This window comes from Camelus bactrianus, chromosome 25 (assembly GCF_048773025.1).
Source record: "Camelus bactrianus isolate YW-2024 breed Bactrian camel chromosome 25, ASM4877302v1, whole genome shotgun sequence".
Lineage (NCBI taxonomy): Eukaryota > Metazoa > Chordata > Mammalia > Artiodactyla > Camelidae > Camelus > Camelus bactrianus.
In genome coordinates this window covers 31,629,377-31,656,614 of record NC_133563.1, presented here as the reverse complement: position 1 = coordinate 31,656,614, position 27,238 = coordinate 31,629,377, and the positions used below count along the sequence as shown (strand labels likewise).

The window sequence follows — 27,238 nt, the reverse complement described above, 5'->3', positions numbered from 1 at the left end:
ATCATAGGAACAACTACAACAAACTAGAAAAGCGTGATTCCTATTCTCCCCAAACTCACAATAGAGCGCTAGAGAGAAACATCAGTAAAAATCTGGTCCATTAACTGGAATTGTGATACATGTTCCAAAGGAAAAGCACAGTCAGCTACAAGACCTAGAATCTGATCTCAGAGGGTCAGAAAGGCTGCTCAGAGCAAATCTTTGCACCTAAAATATGAGCAGGAGAGACAGAGGCTGGGGAAGAAGGCCAGCAGCAAAGGAAGTAGCATGTTCGAAGAGCTTGAGGTGGGACCCAGCTAGAGAAGGTGAGAAAAAAGCCACCATGGTTGAATTGTAGAAAGGTGGGAGGGTGGTGAGGAGAAGATGAGGCTGGAAAACAGGCAGGACCGGACCCCAGAGGGCCTTGAAGGCCATGGAGGGGATTTTGAACTTTATCTGAGAGAGGAGCAAAGACAAGCCATGCAAGGATTTAATCAGAGGAGCGACATAACCAGATACTCATATTGCAGAGGTCATTCTGGCTGTGGATTGGAGGATATATTGGAGAGAGGCTGGGGACAGTTAGAAAGTTGGTACCGAAGTCCAGACAAAAGAAGGAGGCAGCTGCAGCTCCAGAGGTGACAGTGGAGTTGGAAAGAGTGTCTCCTTGAAGAGCTACAGAGGGGAGAGTGTTGATTCCTCCCAGTTTCCTGGCCTACGCAGTTGGATGGAAGATGGTGCCGTTTAATGGGACACACAATACCAGAGGAAGGTGAGGCTTAGCTAGGAAGGGAGGCCATGAGTACGTGAAGGATTTAAGCAAGCATGCAGGTATGTTTATGTATTGCTAAAAGTATTTTTAAATTAATGCATCAAATGCACCAAGCACATTAGCATTTCCTGAAGTATATTCACTAACATCCTGCCCTTCCAAAAGCAGCCTGTGATGAGCAGCACCATCTCCACCAGAGCTGACCTAGAACACAGGTCTTGGGAGATGTTATGTGACCAAGAGGTTTCCAGGGAACATTATTTTCATAAATGATGAGAACAGTTTTCTTTGGAATAGTTGCAAAAGTCCATAATTACTTAAAAGGTTTTATCATGACCTCTATTTTAAAAAACCAATTTTTTTCTTGACCCTTTTTTAAAGAACCACTTTATCGAGGTGTTATTGACATAGAAAAAGCCGTACATATTTAATGTATATGATTTGATAAGTTTGGAAGATTGGAGTTAAGTATACAACCATGAAATCATCACCACAGTCAATGCCAATAAGTATGTCCATCACCTTCAAAAGTTTCCTCCTAGCCTCTCTGTCTGTCTGTCTGTCTTGTCTGTCTGTCTGTCTATCTATCTATCTATCTATCTTGTGATAAGGGCACTTAACATAAGATCTATCCTTTTAGCAAATTTTTAAGTATACAGTACATTCTTGTTAATTACAGGTATTATTCTGCACAGTAGATCTCTAGGACTTATGCATCTTTCATAATTGGAACTTTGTACCCTTTGACCAACATTGTCCTGTTTCCCCCTCCTCACAGCCCCTGGCAACCACCACCATCCTATTCTCTGCTTTTCTGAGTTTGACTATTTTAGATTCCTCATGTAAATGAGATCATGTCATACTTGTTCTCCTGTCTCTGCTTATTTCACTTAGCATAATGTCCTCCAGGCTCATCCATCTTGTCACAAATGGCAGAATTTCCTTCTTTTTTAAAGGCTGAATAATATTCCATTGTATGTAAATACTTCATTTCCTTTATCCGTTCATCCATCAGTGAATTTAGGTTGCTTCTGTGTCTTGACCACTGTGAATAATGTTGCAGTGAATGTGGGAGTGCAGATATTTCAAGATCCTGATTTCAATTCCTTTGACTCTCTACTCAGAAGTGGGATTGCTAGATCATATGGTACTTCTATTTTAAATTTTTTGAGGAATCTCTGTACTGTTTTCCGAAGTGGCTGCGCCAATTTATATTCTCACCAACAGAAAAAAGCATTCTCTTTTCTCCACTTCACCAACATTTCTTATCTTTGGGGTTTTACTGATAATAACCATCCTTATACATGTGAAGTGATATCTCACTGGGGTTTTGATTTGCATTTTCCTGATTTTTCCTGATACTGAGCAGTTTTTCATGTATCTATTGGCCATTTATATATCTTCTTTAGAGAAATGTCTACTCAGGTCCTTCACCCTTTTGGGGTTGGTTTTTGGCTATTGAGTTATCAGAGTTTCTTTTCTCTTTTAGATATTAACCCTTTATCAGATACATGGTACGCAAGGATTTTCAGGTTGCCTTTTCATCTTGCTGATTGTTTCCTTTGTTGTGTGGGAGTCTTTTAGGCTTATATAGTCTCATTTGTCTGTTTTTGCTTTTGTTGCCTGTGCTTTTGGTTTCATATTCAAGAAATCATTGCCAAGGCCAAAGTCAAGAAGATGTTTTTACCCCATATTTTCTTCTAGGAGTTTTACAGTTTCTTTTATTTCATTTAATTCTCCAAGTCCTTCTGTGAATGTATATTATTACATTTATAATTGAGAAAATTACAACTCAAAGACATTAGGTCATAAATCTGAGGTCACACTGCTAGTATGGCAGATAGAGTTTGAATCTCAGCCTGTGTGACTTGAAAACACATGCTCTTTCTGTTACCCAATGCACCTCAGCGTTGCTGGAATGTCTAATTCTTTTATCACTTAAAATACCAGAGATTTGTAGGGACCCAATGGTAGCATCCAGTTCTTTAGCTCTACAAATACACGAATCCAAAACTGTAAATGCCACAGGCAGAGTTTCTTGGAAAGCCCACTCTGATGGATCAACATCTTGGCACTATAGACATTTTCAGAAGATCAAGCCCCTAGTATTTACTAGAATTCTGAATTTAATAGCATCAGTGCATGACCATCAATAATGATTTGGATAAAGCACTACCATGCACTACTCATATTGAAAATGGCCGGAAGATGAGAAGCAAGAAATTGTTGCTTCTCTGAAAGTTTTTCTCATGTTCTCGCAGCTGGTGTTTGATGAGTTAGCTCAGAAAAGCATCCCTCGAGTGACCACGATGTAACCAGCGGGTCTGGTTCGTCCCCCACTGCTGGTCCAGGGTGCATCTTTCGTCTTCACCATGTGCTTCAGTGTGAACGCCACTGATGTGAGCCCAACAGGAAGTGTGACCTCATTCTGGTTCTCAGCCTCTGGTTACGCAGGCTGTTTTTGAAAGAAAACAAGAGCAGTTGTAGGCTGATTTCCCCAAGAACTGCAGGCTCTTCTATTCTAGGAAACAGTCAAAAGAACAAGAGGCCGCTGAGGACAAAACTTCTCTGCAAAATCCTGCACACGGGGGTGTGTGCAGCCACCCATTAGGAGGACGGAAAGATGGGCTTCTCCTTTCTCAAGCGTTATCTGCACCTGTTGATGTTCTGACGTTATTTTCAGCTGAAGAACTGCTAAGTCCTGGATTTCCCTGCTGACTTTCGACCACAGGAAGCTTCATATTTCAGTAACTATTTTGTTATTTATCAATTGGAGGAAAAGACTGGGAACTTCCTTTGGAAGGAATACATTTGGGAAAATTATTTTTCGGAACAGATGAGCTGCTCTGACGGAATTAGGAGATAGGATCCGTCTTTTGAAAAGTTTTAGAACTGCAACTGGTTTTCAGTGTTACTAATGCTCGATTAACTATTAGTTTAGCACCTGTAGCCTGTTACAGGTATTTGTAAGATGTAACAGTCAGACTTTGCTTTCTGCCATAGGATTTGTTGGCTTAAAATTAAACTTAATGATTGGGGAAATTAACATAGGTTAATGTGGTCTGGACTTATTCCTATTGTATTGGTCAAAAATCGAAAGGACAAGTGACTTACTATTATGTTATAGAGCAAACAATATTATTTTATATTCCAAACCAATAAAATCTATGAATGTGTGCTCTGATTTAGAGATCATCCAAAGAATGCCAGAAAGTTCTGACTTCTCTCAAGGTCCCTGTAAGCCAGGATCTATATTGTCTAACAGATTTTGTATCTAGCTTATTGAAAGAATCAATTTGAAGCTATAGAGTTAATTTGTTTTGTTTTATTTTTTAATATATATATTTTTATTGAAGTATAGTCACTTTGAAATGCTGTGGCAGTATTCTGGTTTGTTTTAATGTATGACAGCTATAAAATCAATCCATTACTAGTTATCGTATTTTAAAAATGTGAGTAGAAGTGATGAATCAGAAAAGAGTTTAGTCTTACCATACTATGCTGCTGGGATAGTGATAAAGCTAAGTCTTAATAGTCAACAGAAAGTAGATCTATGTGATGTATGGTGTGATCAAAGTTTACATAATTTACACACTTGGACATGTGTTTCATTTGTAATTGAAAAAGTAAATTATATGCTCGTGAGAGCTGAGTTTTGAAATCTGCCCAGTGGTGTACTGTATTTGGTGCAATGCTGCTTCTGCTGCTTAGGAATGTCCAGGCTGATAGCAACTGCAAAATACCACCAGCCCTCCCCATCACTACCTGTCAGTGGTTTGACGTGTTGGGGAAAAAGACAGACACCAATACCCTAACTTTGTTTAAAACTTGAGAGTGAGGTTGATGTGTGTTGGGTGACAAAAATACAAATATGTTTATTCAGAAGGTTCTAGAACCAAACTTTTTCCCCAATTTATTAATCAAATAATTTTTATTATTTTATTTTGATTACAAGTCAACCTTTGTAAGTCTAGCTTTCCTGAATAAAATGTGGTTCTTATTTACACAAAGATTATTTAGATGCAATGAGCGAGACAAGGGAGGATGTAATATAAAATCATAGAGGCAGACACAAGTCGTCCTCCAATCCGGTCTCTTGCCATCAGTCCCATTTATCTCTGTATTCTTTCAGTAAACAAATCTGACTAGTGCAATTAGTAGATGCCATCTGTTTTGGCATCATTTTTCTATTTTTAATACATAATCTACCTTTTTTATAATCTCTTCTGCAGAAAATCTGTGAAGCCTTCCCAAGATGTACCGAATTTCTCAACTGATGTCAACACCAGTAGCAACTAAATGTAGGAGAACTGCTATACGCAATTATCTTTTGAATGATTAGACTTCTTTTAGCAATTTCCTTGCTTTGATTTTGCTGATACTCATACCATTAACCATCTGTCAGTAGCTTGTGCTTCTTAAATGCCAGTGTTCACTTTGGCAATGATTCTGACTTCATTTCTTTCCTTGAGAGAAATGTGGTATTTTTCCTTTTAGTTGGAGGGGAAAAAAAAATCACCATTTTTTTTAGATGCCTGTGCATAAATGTGAAAGGAGATTGTTTATCAGCTACTATTAAGATGCAAAACTGTTTGTCTATAAAAAAAATACTGAATGATTTTGATAGCTACTTGCAGAAAACATGGGCGTTGTTAAAACGGTAGTGGTTTCAAGTTTCTTCCTTCCTCTTGTCACTTTCTCCCCACACCCTACTTCTAACCCTCCCTCCATGCCCATAATTTTCTCCTTCAAATCAACCAACCCAATCTGAAAGTCTAAACTCCCTTCTTTGTCTTAGGTATTAATTGTGAGTGATAGGCTCCAGTTTCACTGAGCCTGTCTGTTCGAAGTGTTCACACCATTACTAAACATTATAAAATGCTGCTTCAGAATTTAGAATATTAATCAACTGCAACTTTCCCCAATTGAACTCTGTTAACCATGCCTTTGATTAAACTAGAATGAATGAACGAATGATCTTTTTTACATTAAGAATACTCACAGGCTTAATTCATTGGGAAATCATTTATACAAAACAAAATTTTATTTTTTCCTCCACTAATGTCTTCTGCTCGTTATTTCACAATAGAAGTACCTTGAAATGCACTAATGAGAGAGAATCTAGGCAGATGATTGAATGCCTCGAATTACCGAGTAACCAAAAGTAACCAGCACGTTGGGTAATTGATTTGGGTTTTCTGCAGTTTCCCACAAGATGTTTTCTTCCTCCTTTTCATGAGTCAGTTTGATGCTAATGATTTATTATTGCCTCATGCTACAGTAAGGAACCTCTGAAGGAGTGTTGAGTGAGAGAAGAAACAGAAGCTAGAAGCCCCTAGATTATCCTGGCTTCCTGTGGAGGCCTGGTGACAAGCTGTGTTAGTCCTGATTCCTTGGATGGCTGCACCAGTTGGAGCCCCTGCCCAGCCTGGGACATCAGCTATTCACACCCTCTTTACAGCCGCTACTGTTTGCAATCACACGTGTTGATGAAGTGTGATGAATTAGAACCTCTCTCTCATTCGATTTTACAGATTCTTCCCCCTGGTCTGAGAAACAAGACGCTGGAGAGCCGTCTCCCACATGCATTTTCCCAAGGTATTCCACGGGGCTTTTCGCAGGAAAAATCAATCATTTCTTCTGTATGCATCGTTTTGTTGTATTCTTGGTTTTAAAATATTAGTTTCAGCTTTCATCCAGTTTTGGAACGGGAGTACCTTTTCAGTCCTGTGCACATACAGGCTAAAAACTTGCCTAAACTCATAATGGGATTTGGAGAAGAAAGGGGTGAATGTGTGGGCAAAGGTGAATTGTTTGTTTGGCGAGTGGAGAAACTACCGAATACTGATGTATGGTTCCTTTTTCTCAAAATGATGCTCTCTTAAATATGCTTTTACTCTCTCACTTCACAAGAGCCATGAGATTCTATACCAAGGCACAAACTGGCCAAATGGCATACTCCACTAAAACACGTAGCGTCTACCATTTTGTTCAAGTTCTGCAATGAAGTCTCTTGTCTTTTCCTTCCCTTTTTTCCCTCCGTCTCTCTGTCTTTTTTCCTTACACAGGAGTCAGTTGATATTTTCTCCAGCATTTCATGAAAGGTGCCAGTGGTATGACGGCATCATGCATCGGCACTAGATCTACCCCTGGTTGTAAATACTAGGCCTCCTGCTGCTATCAAGTGACTCAGCCAAAGATGAACAAGCAGGCCGTGTGGAAAAGGGCACGTGCTTTACAGTCCGATAGACCAGGGTTCAAATCTTAGCTCGGCCATTCACCTTTCAGTTTATTTGCCCATCTGTACCTCATTTTTGTCCTGCTGTACAATGAAGATAACAATATTTAGCTTTTAGGGGATTTTGTGAAAATCAGATCAAACATGAAGTATGGGCCAGGCTTAGCAAGTTTTCCATATATAAGAATAGAATTAGTCTCTGGTAATGTTAGTGCATGCGTTAATTGTGAATAGGCTTTTAAACTTAAAAAAAGTGATCAGAAATTCAGTAAAGCATGAGTCATGACATTGCCTTTCAACCATACAGGCATGTGATTGTTTTTCAAACCTGGGATATATACAGATTGACCCAACGAAGTAGAAAACTTCCCTGGATACCAACTCAGGGAAGGTAACTGTGCAATCATTTGTGCATCTGACCTGAAGGAAATTGGCAAAAGCCAAAAAGATCTCTTTGACTGCATGTTCTCCCTGTAACTCATATGCATCTGGTGGCTGGGTAGTTATGATTTATCTGTAGTGACAAGAGGAAGGATACAGCAATCGAGGGGCTATTTAAAGTAAGGGTGGGGGGTGGAGGAGACTCTGAGCTTCCAACATCCCAGATAGATTGTTTTGCAATTTTTTCCATCCAAGAAAATGGACCGATGTCAAGGATGTAGGTGTGTTGTGTGGTGAGGAAACTGATTAGCCATCAGTTTTCATCAAAGTGTTTAAAACAGGAAGAAGCACTAAATGTTCTGTAGTTCAGTGTTTTCACAGGTGAAGAGATAAAGTTCTGAAGATTAAGAGTGACATTCTCAGGGTAGTGGAAGTAATTGGCCAGCATGAATGCAAAGAGGTGGTTTTCCTTCACAGTGACTAGAAATGTGGTTTTTGTGTAACTGGATGAACTGGACAGAGATTTAAAGGACTTCTCTTATTCCCTCCTTAGTTTTCTCTCTGATTTCCTGGATGGTGACAGTTCCTTTGAATGCTGCTCCACAGACCCCCTGACAGGTTCCCACTTCACCTGTCGCCGAAGTCCCAGACTCCTCACCAATGGCTACTACATTTGGACAGAAGACAGTTTTCTCTGTGAAAAGGATGGTCACGTAACTCTGAGCCCATCCCAGACCAGTGTTCTGTACAAGGAGAACTTAGTCAGGTGAGTAGAGAGCGTCATAGAAAAGAACCTGACGTCCAATCGATACAGGAAAAAATGTGGGACGAGAGGACGACCACATCCCAGATCCCAGCTGAGTCCCTGGGACGTGCACCGCCAAGTGTGGACCCTTGGCTTTGTGCAAGAAAGAATTCAAGAGTGAGCCACAGTTGAGTAAAAGTAGATTTATTAGGAGAAGTACATACTCCGTAGACAGAGTGCAGGCTGTCTCAGAAGGCATGAGAAAGGCCACGAGGTGTGGGGGTCAGGTGCTCAGTTTAAAGTAAAAGCAGATACACACTCCATAGATAGAGTGTAGTCCATCTCACTCAAAACAGAGAGCGGCCATGAGGTGCGTGTTGCTAGTTCTATGGGCTCGGTAACTTCACATGCTAACAAGTGGGAGGATTACTCCAACTACTCTGGGAAAGGGGCTAGGATTCCCAGGAACTGGGCCATCACCCACTTTTTTACCTTTTATGGTCAGCCTCGGAACTGTGCCGGTGCCTGTGGTAGTGCCATTTTCCATGTTAATGTATTACAATGAGCGTGTAATGAAGCTCAAGGTCTCCCGGAAGTCAGGTCTCCCGCTATCTTGGTGCTCATTGCTGTGTCATTCCTTGAATGGCTGTGCCCTGCTCCCTTCCCTCCTGTCTCACAACCCTTCCATTAATCATTCATTCACTCATTTGTTCATTCAGTATCATTTATAAGGACCCCATCACTCCCCAGGCTGCGGAAACACACAGGCTAATAAGGGGCAGGGATGGAAGACATGAAAACAAACAAAAGTGAGGAAGCAATACAGAGGCTGGACTGGAAGCCTGACTAGACGGCAGTGGAGGGGAGGCGGAGGGGGGCCCATTTTACTTGGAGGGGCAGGTTAAAACAAGCTTCTTAGAGATGATGGTGATTGATTTGAGTCTTGAGAGATGTCGGATGTTAGTTAAGATAGAAATAGGAAAGAGGACTTCCAGAGAGAAGGACCAGGCAGAGAGCTCTGAGAGACTCTGGTTCAATTTGAAGGATGGCAAGTATTTGGGTAGGGACACAGCTAAGGGTGGAAGGGCTGCTCGCCAAGGCAGGAGACTAAGTCCAGAATCAGGGCTGGATGGAGAGTGTCACATTCCAGCCTGAGGAGCTCGGGTTTTATTCTGCAGGTAAAGAGGAGCCATTGACAAATGATCAAATTCATCCTTTGCAAGATAACACTGACTCCAAGGTAGAGGATGGACTGTTGTTGGGAGTGTCAGTGTGTGAGGAATCAAAATCTTTTGGAAATGCAGAACAAATCACATCACCGCCATCCCCTTCCCCTTGACCTACTTCAGTGGTCTCCCGTGCTCTTACCTTAAACTCCAACTCCTTCACGTAACAGTGATGGTTCTTCTTTATCTGCCTTCTTTTTAACTTTTCTAGCATCACTCAATATGAGACTCCTTGTTCATACATCCCAGAGCGCCTCCCTTGTCTCCCGATTGGCCATGTCCCTCCTGGTGCTCTCAAAGCAGCTTCGGTTAACACTGTCAGAGCACATGTCCACATAGCACAGTAACCGAGAGCAGAGCCTACAGAGCCAGCTTGCCTGGGTTTGCACCCCAGTTATGTAACTTACTAGCTGTACGACCTCAGGCAAGTTATTTAACCTCCTTGTGCCTCAGTTTCCCAATCTGAAAAATGGGGTGACAGTAATACCTACTTCGCAGGGCTGTCCTGAAGATACTGTGAGTTCCTCTATGTAAATCACTAAGAAAGACACTGGGCACAGGATAAAGTCAGTGAAAGACTTAGCTGGTATCTGCATTATTTTTTTTCTCTCTTCCATATTAGATTATGAACTTTTTGATCCAAAGTTTTGTCTTTTATCTCAGTATCTTTGACATTGATCCAAGCACCTGGTACATGCAGAAATTTATGAAACTTCTATGGAATTAATGGAGGAAACAAATGAAACAAAAACAAATGAGTTTCACAGACCTGGGTTGGAGGGCTCTGGTCTGGGCATCCAGTCACATTCACTGCTTTGACCCTGAGGTGACTGCTTTTCATCACTCACCATGCTACTTCCGTTTCTCTCCAGAGTATTTAGAAAGAAAAAGAGAACCCGCCGTTCTTTTTCTTCTCTCTTCAACCTCAGTGCCTCTGAATCCTGGCTGCACGGAAGTATCTTTGGTGATGTTGACTCTTCCCCAAGTGAGGACATCTGGTTGGAGGGGGTCAGGAGACTGGACACAAACCATCACAATGCAATTGGTGAGTTCGAATCTCTTTTTGCATGGTGAAATATCATTTCCAAATGGGCAGTAGCAACCACATCGTCCTGGACCAATGTAAAATCCAGACACAGCAGTCACTATGACATAGAGGATGAGCACATTTTAAATATTCACCTGCAGTCCTCTCCACACTACTGATATGATCCAAATACGCACGTCTCCACATATGCAAAATAGCCTTATTTAAATGTATACATTATTAAGTTGATAATACCTGGAACATATTTGCCCATCTTCCGTGGATCTTTTCTGTATGGGATATAGGTGGACAAAGGACACTGGAGTCAGGGTTCATGTCCCAATTTGCTTACATTGTGATAGTTACTTAAGTTTGCTAAATCTCAATTTCCTCATTTTTAAAATGAGATATGTATACATAGTATAATAATACAATACATATTTATATCTGTATTCCTTTTGAAATATGTACTATATATAATTAAATATATCATATATATTATATAATGTGCATTATGTAACATTTATATATATTCCTTTTGAAATATATGCTATATGTATAATTAGATATATCATGTAAGAGGCTGTTAGCGGGATTCAGGTGGAAGACGATGGTAGCCTGGACTAAGATGATAGCAGGGTGGAGCTGACAAAGGGTAAGATTCTGGATACATTTAGAAAGTAGAGCCGACGGGATCTGCTGATGTGGGTGGGGCTTATGATATGCCAAGCGCTTTACATTCTGTCCTGTTGAAATACGTTTCCTTGTTTACGTACATTATTTTGTCTAAACGTCCCAAAGCCCCCTAAGAAGTAGATCATATTACAATACTTACTATAATTATGATGAAATTGAACTGCAGGGTTAAGTGGCTTGCCCACATTCATTTAGTTTATAAACAGCAGAGCTGGAATTCAACCTAGGTCTGTCTAGTTTGAAAGCCCAGCCTTTGCTCTGTTGCCACCAAGGGTTTTGCCCCTCCTCTCCTGCATATGCCTCATAGCCCAGGCCCGAAGAGCAAGCAAGAGGAGTCGTAGAATACAATCACACAATAATTTAAAAATACAGTGGTCCTTACTTGTCTACCATTTTTCTCAACCTGTTTCTGGGGCAGAAAACTCAAATACTGTATTATTTTTTGTTAAAACTTTTTGATGTGCAGTAATTATAAATTCACAAAAAGTTGAAAAAAAAATAGTGCGGAGAGCACCTGTGTGCCCCTCCCCAACATCCACCGCTGATGAAACTTACTCAATAGTACATTATCAAAACCAGGAAGCTGACATTGACATCAGACCAGTAAGATTTCACCAGTTTTTACATGCTCGTGTGTGTGTAAGACTAGGTTTGTTTAAAAGATTGAACAAGTGCTTGTTAAATGAAGAAACATCTACTTACGGAAACAAGCTGTGAACTAAACTGAGTGTGTCCCAGTTCCCCACAATAACAAGGTGTATAAACAGAACAAAAAGAGGAGAAAGAGGCAGGGATGTGGCATGGGAGCCTGGAATGACAGACTGAAGATATTTGAAGAAACTTCTGCGCTATGCTGAGGAGTTTGGATTTTATCTAGTGTGTCAAGGATATTTTAGAAGGCTCTTAAGCAGGGCGAGGCTCAACTAGATTTGGATATTCAGAGATGGCCTTTACAGCAACATGAAGTGAAGACTGGATGGAGAGCACCCATGGGGAGCTCAGAAGGGAGTAAAACCCACAGGCACACCAAGGACAGTGGCTCTGGAGACAGAGAGGAGGGAAGAGACTGAAACAGTGTTTTTCAAGGTAGAATTGACAGGTTGGTGACAGATCGAACGTAGTGATGAAAAAGTGGGGGGAATCAAAGAAAACTGGTGTGTTTAATTTGAGCAACTGCCTGACAAGTTCGGCCAGTTGCGAGGGCCTGGAAGGCTGTCTAGCCCAGTAACGAGGGGAATGAGCTTTTGAGCTGAAGGAACCTAAATTCAAGTCCTCAGATCACCATCTCCAATCTGAGTGTTCTTGGGGAAGTTAATTAGCAACTTGGGCCCTTCCTTTCCACATACATAAAATAAGGAAAATAGTAGCCCATGGAATTGCTGTGAGGGTGAAATGCAGTCATTCATGAAAAGTGCAAATTAGCATAGGGACTGGTGTTCTGCTCTGTACAAATTAGCTCTAAGAAGGCCAAAAGGACCAGATTTGGGTCAGGGAAAGAAACACTACATTCTGTTTCATATGAGTGAAATTTGAGGTGCCCACAGTGAGATTCCAATGCTCACAATTGTTCTGATAAAGCCAAGGAGAAGGGGTCAGTTTAGAGCCTTAGCAGCTTTAAGTCTCTTGAAATACTTGCTACTCTCTTTTGCGTTTTAACAAATTCTGTTAACAAAGAACAGGCTCAGAGCTTTCCACTACAACAGTATTTAGTTCAAATTAAATATGGTCTCATTTTCATGGCACTTGTTTTTGCATTTACTTTCTCATTATGACCTTTAAATGATTGGTACAAAATTTCCTTTAAAGTGAAAGACTATAATGAAACAAATTGAAGAAAATACTAAATGGTAGGAGTTAAGAATTCTCCAGGATATGGCAAAAATCAGGAGAATGATGCTTGGATGCCTAATGTTTGGGAATCACTGTTCTAAAGGCAGAGTTTCACATATTTGGAAATTAACATCTAGCTTTCCCATAGTTGCCTCTTAGAAATATGTCCAAACAATCTTAGAGCAATTGGACCACGGCAGCACTGCACGTGCATGAGGTATCTTGTTAAAATTCTCATGGTTTCCAAATATCTTCTAAATATAACGAATCAAACCAGCCTCCTCCAAATCAGTAATTAGTCAGCCCGGGTGCACACAGGACTTTGAAATCTCTCGTCTCTGCTGTCAACTGTAATCAAATCTTGCCCAGACTTCTTGTTTTCCAGATTTACCCAAAGCCCCGTGACTTTTATCAGCAATTTATTTTTCTCTGGAAACGTTGCCTAGTTAGAAGACTCAAGAAGAATTCAAAATTAAGTTGTCTGGCTGGCTCTTTTCTCTCTGGGCAATGGATGCAATCAAAACTTACTTCCCCTGATTTTCTTTTGCTTCATTTTTTCTAGGCTAAAAAGGATCTTTTTGTTGTGCTTGTTGCATGTTTCGCGTATCCTTAGTTCACCCCTTCCACAGCTGTGTCCAGACACCTTTCCTTGTTAGTTGCAATTCATTCTTAAGCATGGCATTTTATAGCTCCCCAGACCTCAATACTGCAATTTGGGATGCATTCCCAGAGCCTGTGAGTCATATCGACAGAGGATACAGGATTCGTGCAGGCAGGAATAATCAGGACTTCCCGCTCTGTTTCTGCCAGTCTCAAGAAAGAAAAGCAAGATGACCCCCGACAAGGCACCCCAGCCTGAGGTCTGTGGTTTTCTCTAGTTCTAGTGCCTCTCCCATAAATATCTTTGATGGCAACATCTGTATATGGCTTTGATTTCCCTCTATAGCCAACAATGATGCCCAGTTTTACATGCAAGGATATGGAAGTGTGTCTGGAAGAAATAGAACTATCCTTTTAAAACAGAAGTCAACTGCACTGAATTTAAATAAATCAGGAGAAACAGAATGAGATTAATATCGTCAAGTAAAATGCCATTTTCTGCATTATGATCCTTTTATTTATAATTAATGTTATAGGAAAAAAAATTCAGTTAGGGAAAGTGTGAATTGGGGGCAGATCTTGTCTTTTCAGGGATGAAAATCCCTTGATCATGTTTTAATGTGAAGTTTTTTTTTTGCTTTCTCTTTTTAATGCCATCTCATCTTTTAGAAAATTCTGTGTAATATTTCCAGTGTTTTACATGAGATGCGTTTTTAATTTCATCTAACTCACAGTGGCAAAGCTAAGTCCAGCGGAGCAGCCCTGAGCACAGGAATATTTTCACTCCGGTCACAGCCTCATCCACGTCTCCCCAGATCTTAATTAAGTGCCACTCATGAATACGTACTTAGCCACGAACATTCCCAGTTCCCTCCCATTTCCACATTAACTTGACCACATAGCTTCCCCTCTTTTTTCAAACAGCTTTTTTAAAGGTATAATTGATATACACAGGATTGTACATATTTAATGTGTACAATTTGATGAATTTGGACATAGGTCCACCCCCCGTGATACCATCACCACAGTCGATAGACATCCAACACTCCCCAGAGTTTCCCTGTGTCCCTTTGCAGAGTGTTTTGGGTTTTGTGGGGGTTTTGTGGTCTGTATTTTGTAGTAAGATCTATCCTCTTGACACATTGTGAAGCACATGAAATACCATATTGGTAACTACACCCACCGAGTTCAGCGGGTCTCTAGACCTTATTCATCCAGCATAACTGAAACCTTACACCTGTTGAGCAACTCCCCATATTCCACTCCCCCCAGCCCCTGGTAACCACCATTCTATTCTCTGCTCCTATGAGGTTGACTGTTTTCGATGCCTCATGTGTAAGTGAAATTACACAGTATTTATCTTTCTATGACTGGCTTATTTCATTTAGCATGACACCCTCCTGGTTTTTTCATGGTATCCCCAACAGCAGGATTTTCCTTATTCATGCACCTGTGAGTAAACACTTGGGTTGTTTCAGTAGCTTGGCTATTGTGAGTAGTGCTCCTGTGAACCAGGTCCAGGACCTCCTCTGCAGCGTGGTCACTACTGGGTGCTCTGCATGTTTCCCTTTCTGCCATTTCCTTTTCCTATGGCAACCAGCAGGGATGCTTCTGCAGCGTGCTTTTTCAAGAGGCAGCAAATTTGGGTGGGATGGTGGGAGGCAGCCTGCAGCGCTGGCAGGAATCCCATGTCCAAAAGCACCAGCTCGTTGGCTCAGTATCCAGGGCTGTCCTGTGCATTATAGGATGCACAGCAACGTCCCTGGGCTCTATTCCCTTAGATGCCAGTACCACCCCGTCCCTTCTCTCCTGCTCAAGTTGCGACAACCAAAAATGTCTCCAGACCCTGTCAAATGTCCCCTGGGGAGAGAAATTACCTCTCGTTAAGAAGCACTGTTATATGAAGATCCCAAGAGTCTCTTGGATTTCCACCGTCACTCCCAGCTCCTGGAACAGGGCTGGGAATCTCTCAAATCTCTCACCGCTGGGTGAGCATTTCAGCACACAAAGCGTCTCATGTTACACCCATGCCCACCAGATAAATCTTAGCTCCTGAATGTGACCCATGAGGCTCTTCCTGATTTGACCCCTGCTTAGCAGTCTGGCCAGAATCATTTTCCAGGGCCCCCCTGACTCACAGGCTCCTGTCTGGCCACAAAGGAGAAGTCGCTGTACTGGGAACGCAGCATGTTGATGGTGAAACAGGTTGAGGTCTTTCCTTCTCCTCTTCTTCCCCATCCTCCTCCTCCTTCTCTGTCTGTGTCTGCCTGGACTGCCCTCTTCCTGCTGTCTCTCTGCAAGAACTCCTCCTCACCCTTCAAGTGTCCACTGAAGCACTGCCTCCTTTGGATTCCCCTTGACAAGCTCAGACACTCCCTCCTGGGCTCCATCTGGACACCTTCTGCTGGGCTGCAGCTGAGCGATGACCTCATCGCCTTCTAACTGTGGGCTTGTAGGCCAGCCCCTCTCCAACCACGAGTAGGGCACAGCAGTATGTACCTTGACTTCCTACTCCCAGCCCCTTGAGCAGCGCGATGCACGCAGCTGCACAATAACTCTGCGCTGAACGAGTCAGTGGATCTGCCCACACCACGCCCATGAAGCTTTTGCCTTCTCTACCCATAAGCCTTTTCCTGAACTCCTCTGGCTTGACATCTTCTCTGGTGATGTCGCCTCTGGACTGTCAGTCCCTCTTCTCAGCTGATACCTTCCCTCAGTCATCTTATGCTCCAGACATCCATGAAAATACAGGTTAGGAAAACAGTCTGTCTGCAAGTTCACTTCAAATTCTCTGCCCTTGTTGGGATTATTGCTATGATTGTTAGAGTCACTGAAAATACACACACACACACACACACGCAGGACTCTTCTGCTTTTCCAGGAGGTGATTTTGACTGTTCTCTGACTGATGACTGGGAGTCGGAGAAGCCAAACGCCGAGTCTGTGAAAACCTCCTTTTCTGGCCTCGTTACATCTCAGACTCCCAGAGAAAATTCCCGTAACTCGTGTCTGCAGTCCCAGTTGATGGCTTCTGACCAGGAGAACATTTGGGATTATTCAAGTGAGTGATGTTTTTAATCTTTGCCACACCCAAATAACTCTTCCTTTCAGGGTTCACTACGGGTGAATTAGAGATGACTAAGGCACCCTTAGGTGCTGGTATCAGCCTGGCGGGGAGGGGAGGACCTTGGGCACTGCCAGTGCCTATGTGATGCGTTCGCAGTGGAGGCGAATGATTTAGAGATTGCATCTTAGAAGCACCAGAAGGACTGGACTGCAGTGTTTTATTGCTTCTTTTTAAAAATCCTGAAGATATTTGGCAAAATGTTAAGCTTTGCTGAGGCTGAGTCGTGCACACACAGGTTCTGCTACCATTGCTTGCATACTTAGCTGGGCACTTGACATATTCTAGAAGAAGAACATTAAGGAAAGAAAGAAAAGAACATCCTTTAATGCTTTGCCCCTGGCAAGAAAAGTCAAAGGGTATAAAGGTATTCGCATTTCCCATCAGCAGCAAATCTGGAATAAATTCAATAAGCATCTCCCTTAATCTCTGGCTTGCTAACATCAGATTCACCACGTTTGCACAGAGCCTGCAGCAAGGCTCTCCCAGCAGCTTGCCAAGGTTCAAAGCCCAGGTCCCGCTTGTTCGCTGTAACTCAGAAGCAGTTTACCCAACTCTCTAAAACTTCACATTTTCCTCTGTAAATGGAAATAATCATAGTTCCTACCTTGTAAATGACTAAAATAATCTATGTAGAGCACTTAGCATCGTGTGTCACGTATACTAAGTCTCAGAAAAGTGAGGTTATGATTATATAAGACTGAGGTTAAACGGAAAAATAATATCTTCTCTCTATTTGCCTTCCCCACTTCATGAATATTTACTTCTGCTCCCAAAAACCAATATGCCCTGCTTCATTTGGTTCCGGGTGCAGCTATTAGCTAAGTGTCAAGGGTTTTTTTTAAGTTCCCTTTCCAGATATTGGGATGACCGAGAAATCAGTCTTTATTGTTTAGGCAGTTTCCAGGTGATCCACACCTACTAAGGTTCCATAGCCACCTCCTCCAGGGAGTCCACCCTGTTTTGGGGGGAAGGGGTATTAAGTGACCCCAATTTGTGTCCCTCCAGCTCTCAGGACTCCCCTCTCTCATGCCCATTTCCTGCGCTACTGTTCTTGCATGTTTACTTCTGTGTCTTACCCATCAGGCTACCAGCTCTTTGCGGGTGGGCACTGTGTCTTAGTCATCTGTAGCTTCCGAACTGCCCACGCAGCCCCTGGCACACGGCAGGTGCTCCATGACTGTGGTGGACCAATTCAAGGTGCCATCTCCATTTTATAGATAAGAATACTCAGGTTCAGACAGGTCCTGGAAGCCTTTGTACATGTTCTTTGCTGTGTCTGGAATGTCTCCCACTGGCAATACCTGGAAGACCCTTACTCCTTCGAGGTCCAGTTCAGATGAGATCACCTCTGTGGGGCCTTCTCTGTCCCCTTCTGGCTGGTGGAGGTAGCACTTGGCTTCCCTGAGATGCCACAGAACCTAGCACTATGTGTCTCTCTATTGGAACCATCTTCCTTTGCCTCACCGGGCGATAAAGCCCTGATTGGACAAAGTTTCCATTTGACTCTATTTAATCTCTTTCACAGATAGGTTTTGAGTGCATAGTCTGTTCCAGCTGATGCCCCATGTGCTAAGGATACAGGCATACACGGCATCATCTTTATCAGTCAGGGCTCTTTGAGATCCAATGAATGGAAACTCAACTCAAAATGGATTAATCAGTAATTGAATGTATTGGCTTGTATTAATGAAACTTCCAGGCAAAGATTTCAGATTTCTGTTGGTCTCCATAAGTCTGTTCTCCTCTGTCTCAGCTTTACTCTTTAAAAGGCTGTTACCCTGCTGGCTCTGTGCCTACAACATCCTATGTTCAAGTTCAGTAGAAAGAGATAATAACCTTCTCGAGTTATGACAAGAAATCCAGTTTCTTTGATTCTGGAAGGGTCTCATTTACATGACAAAACCAATCCCTTTGTCAGTAAGTATGTGATGCTCCAAATGTCTTGGAGTGGATCACGGGCTGGGAGGGAAATCAGTGCATCCATGTGAACCATGTGCCAAGAGAGGGGAGAGGGGACTTCCCAAGGAAAATATGGGCACTGCCACCAAAGAACAGCACATAGGTGCGGGCTATTCTCAAGTCTAGAGGCAAAATATAGAGAAATAGAACAGCAATTTTAATTCAGTGTGAAAAGACTGTTGAAAGGACATGCAGGAGGCATAATGCGATGACAAAGATAAAAAAGCCAAGCACCACAGGGGAGTTAAAGGCATCAAGGAAGGCTTCCTGAAGGAGGTTTCATTTGCACCAAGCCAAAATAAATGACTACTGGATGACCGTGGAAGGAACAAATCAATGAACACCTTGTCCACAATCACACAACGCATATCTTTGTAGAACTTGAACTTAAACCCAGTCGTCCTTCAGTCTTCAAGTCTAGTGATCTTTGTGGTTTGTCAAGCTAGACTTGTTTCTGTGAGAAAATGTGTTCCAAATTCCACATGAAATCAGAGCAGGCCAAAGACAGAAACACACTTTAGAAGGGTGGTTGAGTATTCAGTTGAAGCCACAATAACTTATTTAAGTCACAGTATGTATGAAATACTGTACATTTGCAGTGACATCATTCACACCTGCTATATTTTGCCCTGCCAATCTCCAGTATTCTGCCCACATGATGGACTAAGTAGGTTTTTGTTAGCTGACTCAATCTCCATTCATAGCATAAATAACAAAAAGAAATACATTCATAGCACAAATTAATTCCAAGTTTTAAATGACTGTTGCAGAATTAAGCTTTTGAAGCATTTGGCAGAAATTAAGCTGAGGTCCGTTATTTTTTCCTTTAGATCTTGATGTGGTAGGCCTTAAATCAGCTCTGCTTTCTTTTAGGGGATTAGAATCACACTCAGGGTCACAGGGTTTAATTCTTCTGTTTATAACTGCTGGAGGATCTGCAGTCATTTCCACTGTGGCTTGATAGCAGTGAAATATTTTACGACAGCAATGAGTTTTGTAAGGGCAAATAGCTCAGAATATGTCTTCTCTCTTTTGCCCTTTAGAGACTCCCACTATGCTAAGTTGCAGTTCTCTCTTCCTGCCCCATCTCAGGCCAAACATGATGTTCTGGCTAGATTTGGTTACTCAGTCTTGGCTCTGGCACTTCGGAGCTGTGTGACGTTGGATGAATTTCATCATTTGAAATTGGTTCTTCTTGTTTGCAGAACTGTGATAATTGTTCCTACCTCACCGTTTTGTTATGTTGATTAAATGAACTGTTGTATGAAAGCTCTTTGTGAATTATAAGGCACTCTACAAATTTTAGGCATTAATATCATCATCATCATCATCACAGTTGGATTTCTGCCGTTAGCATAAATTCTACAAAGCGTTTCCACAACATTTTAAGTAAAAGGCAAGTCCCAGTTTATGTAACATAATCATTTATTTTGTAGTGATAGAAAGAAAACTTACACAATTTTCAGAAAATGTTTAGTGAATGGCCCTGTACAACATTTGAAAATTTTATCTTAAGCTGACATACATTTGAAAACCCATTTCTGGGGGTGAATTAAAAAAGGTTTTAGTATGATTTTGTTGTTCTGAGATGATTTCATCAGCAATGATTTCTAATTCATTTATTTTTATTTTTCCTATTAGAAACCAGTTTGTTACGAGAGGTTTCCTTTCAAGCAATCCTGCTCGCTGCATGCTTAATCATTTCTGCCTGTGCGAGGTAATTCAGATTTTATGTTCATCCAGTGGTGTTTCATAATTAATGAAGCTGTAATTGATGATGATTTCCTTACCTATTCCACAAAGCATTTTAGGGAGCTTTGTGTTTAAGATTTGTTCATTTGTCCACTGCGTATTTATCTGTCACCTCCCTCCTCCCAATGTCTCACAAAGCATACAAAAGACAGCAGATCACGGTAGAAATTGGATTTTACCATGTAACGTCCTTTGTTTAAATCCTCAGGGACTCCCTCTTACAGATATGGTCTAACTAACCCTGCTTGGAGTTCAAGGGCACATGAAGTCCCCAACAGGATGCCATCTGTCCCACTATATTTTTATATCTTCACATGAAATGTCTTCTCAAGGAAGTCCGCTCATGCCTGATGCCGGGCATGTTTCTGTTCTACCCTCTGTCCAGCATGTCCCTCCTATGCTTTTCCTGCCCAAGTCTCCAGGGCGGTGATCATGTCCCTTCTGTGCTAAGCTCGTTTATGCCTCAGGGCGTTTGCTGTTTATTCTGCCCAGGACAGTCTTTTTTTCTGGAGAAACAATAACACGTGCTTTGACTCCTTTCTGACGTCTGTTTAAGTGTTGCATCATCAGAGAGCCCTCCCCTGACAAGCCTGTATAAACAGAGTACCACTCTCTGTCACACCCATCTCACGTCTCACTTCGTTTTTGTTCAGAGCACTTATCACCCCCTGACCTGTTAAATGTTCATTTGTTTAAATGTTAATGATCTAGCTCTCCCCACAAGACTGTGAGCTCCCTAAGGATGGAGGCATGGTGCTAGGGGCTCATCAATGCCTGTTGAACCAGTGAAACAGGGATGAATGGTACACTCCTGGGGTCTGTGAGGTCCTTGTACTCCAGTCAATAAATGCTGCTTGCTCTCAACCTCACACCAATTGGGGAACTTGTATTTTTAATACAAAGTGCTGGATCCCATCCCTTGAGATGCTAATTAAGATCTAGTGAGAATCCGTACTTTAAAATAGCTTCTCGGATAATTATGAGGTTTGAGAAGTATTTATAGATCATAATGGGACCAAAAGAACAAAAAAAGGGGGAGGGAGTCCTGTAGTTAAAAATAAGTTTGCAAAATTCTGCGTTGTGTATCCCAAATTGGGGGATCACTACGTGGATTAGCATAATAAAGGCTCCGTGAAATGATGTGGTGGAGAAGCCTGGTTAGCTGTGTTTAACTTAGCTTTTCCTAAACTGAGTTGATCATGGGGCCTTTTCTTTATTTCCCAGGACTATTAATGAAATGTTCCTCTTAGGTTAATTTATGTAGAAACTCCCCCCTCAAGAGGAGAGCTTGACTCCCCATTCCTTGAGTGTGAGTTGCGTTTATAAACTTGCTTCCAAAAAACAGTGTTTGGAAAGAGGGGAAAAAGGAAACTTCACAGCTGAGAAACCTGACAGACACTACCTCAGGCGGTCAAGGTCAACATCAACAGAGACGGGTCTGGAAGGATATTGGTCAGATTTTAATAAATGGCTGCTTCAGGGTGGTGGGAGCTTTTGACGACACTTTCCTTTCTCCTTTGTATATATTTGTAACCTCTGTCAAAATGGTTCATATTTTGAGTACAAAAACAATAAAGGTATTATCTTCAAAAAGAAAAACACAATCCACAGTGATACAATCTTCCGTCAGACTGACAAAACCCCAAACTTCAACACGTTCGTTTGTCAAGGTTATGAAGCAGCAGGCGTACAGATTTGTTTCCTAGAAGTTTTACACTTTTGTGGTTTACATTTCAGTCTGTGACTCATTTCAAGTTAAAATTTGTGTTCAGGTGTGATGTCCAGGTGGGGGTTTGTTCTGCATGTGTCTATGCGATTGTTTTGACACCACTTGTTGAAAAGACTCTCCTTCTCCCATTGGACTGCTTTTGCACCTCTGTTACAAATCACCTAGCTGTATCTGTATGACACGGTTCTGGGCTTTCTATTCTCTTCCATTTATCTATATTTCTATCCTTTTGCCAATACTACACTATCTCTATTAATGCAGTTTTATAGTAAATCCTAAAATCGTACGTCTATAATAAGTCTGTAAGAACATCTCTTGTGTTGGAAATGCACAATTAGTTGGCGGAAACTGAGCAGTCCTGTTGTTTCAGATGGTTTCTGGGAGGAATACTAGCCAGTGTCTTCACGTGCTCCTTGGTGGTAACTATTGCTTGTAAGTAGCTGTTTCCCCAGTGACTACTCTGATTCCTATTATTTCGTTCCAGTTTTGTTCACTTTAAAATATTTTCTCTTTCTCCGTCAAGATGTTGTCAAGTCATCATTTCTCAGCCTTGCCAACTATTTCAAAGCCATCACTTGTGCTTGGTAAGTGTTGCCTGGGTTTTCATCATCTGGACGAAGATGACCATAATCTGATACCTGAGAATGCTGTCTGCTGAGTAATGGGTGGCAATGATTACCTACAGGGAAGGTCCTGATCATTTGTCCTGCAGAATACTTTCTGTTGCCACTGAGATCTAATAGTAGTATCATCCCATATCCTAAATTCTTACACCAACATAGATAGAATTAATTTTTAAGGCAGCAAGACTTAGGAAATAACATAAATTTTAAATTTTTAAATAGTTTTTAAAGGATTCATAGACTATTCTTTCATAGATTTATAGCACTGTTCTTCATAAACACCTCTTATTAAGAGGACTTTACCTTAGAGTTTCCCAAAGAGCTGGCAGACTGCCTGTGAAGTGATCTTAGTTACAAACCGTGACTTCTCCACCATTTCTCACCTACTTAATGATCCTGCTGTATGCTGACTGATGTAGTTCAGTGTATTTCAAAGGGTTACTGGGGTCTGGGTGAGATGCTCCCAGAATCTCAAACAGCCTGTAAAGCACCATCCCATTGTAGGACGGACTGTGTTCATTACTGTCACTTCAGTATGGCTGCCGGAGGCCAATTCCCAGAGCCTGGAGGCTGAAGTCTGTAATTCAGATCAGTTCACTGGTCTTCGCTGTTGACACTCTGTGGCCCTATTTATGAAATTTTTGTGTTAATTCTGAAATTTTTGTGTTAATTTGTTTTGTTTTGGACTCCATCCAATATTCATTTGCTGACACTCTAAGCCGCGTTCCCCTTCATCGCCTGGCATTCCAGGTTTCTGGGGACAGGCATCAGTATTGTTAAGTTTTGTTTAACCTGATAGATAGAATATTGGGCCCTGAGGTCACCTGAGAAATCCTTAGTCATTAGCCCTTGAAAATCAATGACGTTTGTTTAAAGCTCTTCTGAGATACTCACTTATCTCTCTAGCATCAGGTCTGTGCACAGTCCCCTCACACAATGTCAGCTGCAAGGTTTGCACGTGTACTCAGCTGCTCAGGCTGAGATGTTGCACCAGTCAGGACTGGACTAACCGATAACGTATGAACAAAAGACTTTCAACCAAAGAGTCATTGTGTAACCCAACTTTCAAAAGTGTCAGGTGGTGTGAATTGTGTAAATCCATTTTGCAGGGTTTTAAGATGAACATGTACAATTAATCAGAAGCACAAATATCACCTTTTCAGGGAGCTCTGTAATGAGGGCAGAGCTTCTCAAAGCGTGGCATGGGGACCTCAGCTCTAGAATCAACAAGAGAGCTTGTTTGAAAAAGCAGACTTATGGGTCCCGATTCCAGAATTTCTGAATCCAAATTTTCTGAGTGGGTCTTTATTTTTTAACAACCTCTCCAGGTGATTCTTTGCACGTTAACTATGAGAATCTTAGAAAGATGGTTTGTAAAACAGTTACCCCTTGATTTCTAAAGTGGCATCACTTAACCCACTAAATCTTTATTGAGAACTTAGAAGCTCTGTGCTGCACCAGGGGTCCAGTTCCGTCCAGCAGGTGTTTATGGCGTCTCTACCAAGGGTCAGATGCTGTCATTAAGTGCCAGGGTTACGATGCCAAGGCCTTGAGATTTCAGAGTCTAATTAGAGGGACATGTAAAAGGCAGAGTGAAGTTGCTTTGTAATATGATAAGTGCAATATAGGAACACCAGGAATGCGGTTTTGCCAGACCAAGAGAGGTAAGGAGGGCGGGCAGGGAAGGCTTGCTGGAAAAGCCAGTATCTAACCTGCACGGGTTATGTCATCTGTTGCTTTATGGGCACCTCCCACTGTTCTGTGCGCCCTGTTTGTTCTCTCCTGGAAGAAATTAGATCAGGACCAGGATGATATTTCCATCCTAAACACTCTCATCTACAGCCCCATTTATGAAATAAGATCGCTTCTTTGATTACTTGTATATATACTTCAATTTGTTTTTCTCTCATTCCCTCTCCATTTTTTTCCTATTTCCTGCCCATCTGACCTCATATATTCACACCCTTGCATTCAAGATCTATGAAAGCAAGAACTATTGACTTCATTTCTGTATCCATCTCAATGCCTTGAAAATAGTATGTACTCCCTAAATATTCATTATGTTGAATGTATTTGCTGTATCGTTTCTTAAAGTACTTCCTTTTTAAAAAACAACTATATTGTGGTATAATTTCTATATAGTAAACTACACATATTTCAGATGTACCATTTGATGAATTTTGATAGATGTTTCCTGTGAAATCACCACCACAATTAGGATACCTAACATTTCCACCACTCCCCCCAAGAGGTACAAATTTCAAACCCCTAATTTAGGGGGGAGAGTATTGTTCAGTGGTAGAGTGCAGGCCTAGCATACATGAGGTCCTGGGTTCAAGCTCTAGTACCTTCATTAAATGAATAGATGAATAAATATAATTACCTCTCCCCCAAAAAGATAGATCTTAAAAAATAATTTAAAATAAATTTAAAAATTTTTAAAGAATACAAAATACTAAAGTACTTCCTTTATAACAAGGGGTCTGGTCCTGTACATTAAAGATTTTGCAACTTTCTTCCTCACGTATAAACATATCCAGAAACCAATAAGTCAAAGGCATGGTTATTAGCGTCATATCAACCATGACTCATATGTCTCCCCCCACAGTCAAGGATGGGAATCTAAGGGAGAGGAGGACACGCCCTGAGTTCAGCTCAGCAGACATTCAGGAGCAGCCCTTCCACCCCTGTCCTGCACAGCACGTGGTTAGATTAGATAAGACTTTTCAAGTCACATCCCTCTCATATCACAATGCAATTCTTATTCAACTGCTTTCTTGGTTAAATTTAAAGACTATGAGTTTGGGGACTGTCTATACTGCTCACCACCGGCTGGAAGATCTGTTTCAAATGAAGGTCATCAGAAGTATCCCATGTTGCCAATAATGTGTTAGCATCAGAAAAGTCCATGTTGCATATGTGTGACATCATAGTAGCAAGATGCATAACATCTGTTCTCACTACCTTTTAAAAAAATTTTATTTATTTCTTGTAGGGGGAGGCAATTAGGTCTATTTACTTATAAATTTTTAGAGGAGGTACCAGGGATTGAACCCAGGACCTCATGCATGCTAAGCACGAGCTATACCCTCCCCCTCCCACCGTTCTCTCTGCTTTTATATGCAGGAATGTATGTTTATACAGTTGGTGAAAGAATGAATCAAGGGAGTAGAGATATGGGGAAAAACCATTTGTTGCCCAATAGGGATTTCTATTCTAGACAGAGTAGGGAAGGAAAAAAATCAACATAAAATGCTATTAACTAAGTACCAAGCTGGGATTGGAGCAAAATCGCCTGTAGCCTGTTAGAGGGAAGGGAGAGAACTAAGAACTGGTGGGGGTAAAAAAAAAAAAAAAAGTTACTCTAATTTAGGGCTCCACTTTCGCTTATATATGTGCATATGTACACACATATATGCACACGTAATTCAAATAGATTCTGCATTTCTGTGTATGTGGATGAATCAAGCATTTCTTTTCTCCTTTCTCTGGTCTAGGTTTGCCAGAATTTGACAACCATTCAAGAATGCCTCTGATGAATGTTTCAGTCTGAATACCCAGAAATTGTCCTATTTGTAGCCCACTTGGAATCAACTGTTTTATTGGAAGTGATTGAACAACTGGATAATCGAGAAAAAAAATTTTAATTTGGTTATTTGTTTTTTTAAAAAGAAAATCTCAGTTTTGCCCTCACAATTATAATATGCTCATAAAAATAGTACTAACTTGTCTTTCCTTGGCAAATAGTGATTGAAAGGGGGAGGACTGGGAAATGTGACAGAGGAAAAAACCCACCTGGATAAATGGTCTCCTCTTATACTTTAAGGCAGTGGTTCTCAAACATTAATTTTCCTTAGAGAATTCTGTGCGGAGCTTATAACAATGCAGATTCCTGGGCCAGCCGGCCTGTACCTATTTCTTGCTGAATGGCTGTAATTGAACAATGAAAGGGAATTTACATACTCAACACCAACCAGAAAGTAAACAAAAGCAGTTTGTACATAAATTATAATGTAGGAAAAGTTTGCTGTTCTCCCCAAGGAGGGGCTCACTAGGAGGCGGTGATGGTATGCTGGCTGAAGAGAAGCAGCAGGAGAGAATCACTCTTTAGAAGGTACGTTCTTCTTTTGAACCAGTTTTTTTGTTGTTGTTATTTTCACCAAGTTTTCAATCATCTTGAGACTTATAATTACCTTTTACTCAAATTGCAGTTAAAATAAAGATATAACACAGAAAAAGTTACCTAGGGACAAAATAAAGGCAAAACACCACAGTGCTTTGAAACACATGAAAATAGAGCTGTTGCACAACTGACTGAAAGATGGTAGAAGGGGCTGCTTTTCTATCCCTCTTGCTTAGCATGTGCTCCCAAAGCAAATGTGGCCTGTGATTCAAATTTGCTTTGTATGATATTCTCTAGCTAGAACTTGTGTGGAGAAAACTATCTTTGCTTAAAATGGTAATGTCAAAATACCACTTTTTATATCAATTGTATTTAGTGCATTTTTGGTTGAAAAAAGTATTAGACTGTTAAATAAATAGAGTCATCAATAA

At 41.3% G+C, this 27,238-nt stretch overlaps 1 protein-coding gene across 9 annotated transcripts; it reads left to right on the top strand.

The window, feature by feature from the left end:
- Nucleotides 1–3,187: 3,187 nt before the first annotated feature.
- TMEM71 (transmembrane protein 71) lies at nucleotides 3,188–27,238 on the top strand. Of its 9 annotated transcripts, XR_006720907.2 has the most exons (11): nucleotides 3,192–3,498; nucleotides 4,984–5,052; nucleotides 6,286–6,349; nucleotides 7,924–8,136; nucleotides 10,214–10,386; nucleotides 16,376–16,555; nucleotides 20,222–20,297; nucleotides 22,432–22,493; nucleotides 22,585–22,645; nucleotides 24,661–24,720; nucleotides 26,182–27,238. XR_006720907.2 is itself a non-coding variant. In XM_010972663.3 (10 exons), the coding sequence occupies exons 2-10, from the start codon at nucleotides 5,007–5,009 to the stop codon at nucleotides 26,195–26,197; spliced, it is 834 nt and encodes a 277-aa protein (XP_010970965.2). In that variant the 5' UTR covers nucleotides 3,188–3,498; nucleotides 4,984–5,006; the 3' UTR covers nucleotides 26,198–27,238. The 9 variants fall into 9 exon arrangements, 8 of the variants coding, with proteins under 8 accessions (XP_010970965.2, XP_045364405.2, XP_010970964.2 ...); XM_010972663.3 differs by lacking the exon at nucleotides 24,661–24,720 and having other exon boundaries at nucleotides 3,188–3,498; nucleotides 10,271–10,386; XM_045508449.2 differs by lacking the exons at nucleotides 4,984–5,052; nucleotides 24,661–24,720 and adding an exon at nucleotides 7,736–7,830 and having other exon boundaries at nucleotides 3,193–3,498.

Coding starts and splice junctions, on each gene's coding strand:
- TMEM71 (XM_010972662.3), top strand. CDS start 5,007: ATGTACCGAATTTCTCAACTGATGTCAACACCAGTAGCAACTAAAT. Junction 6,350..7,923: donor CCCACATGCATTTTCCCAAG/GTATTCCACGGG, acceptor TTCCCTCCTTAG/TTTTCTCTCTGATTTCCTGG. Junction 20,298..22,431: donor ATCATTTCTGCCTGTGCGAG/GTAATTCAGATT, acceptor CTGTTGTTTCAG/ATGGTTTCTGGGAGGAATAC.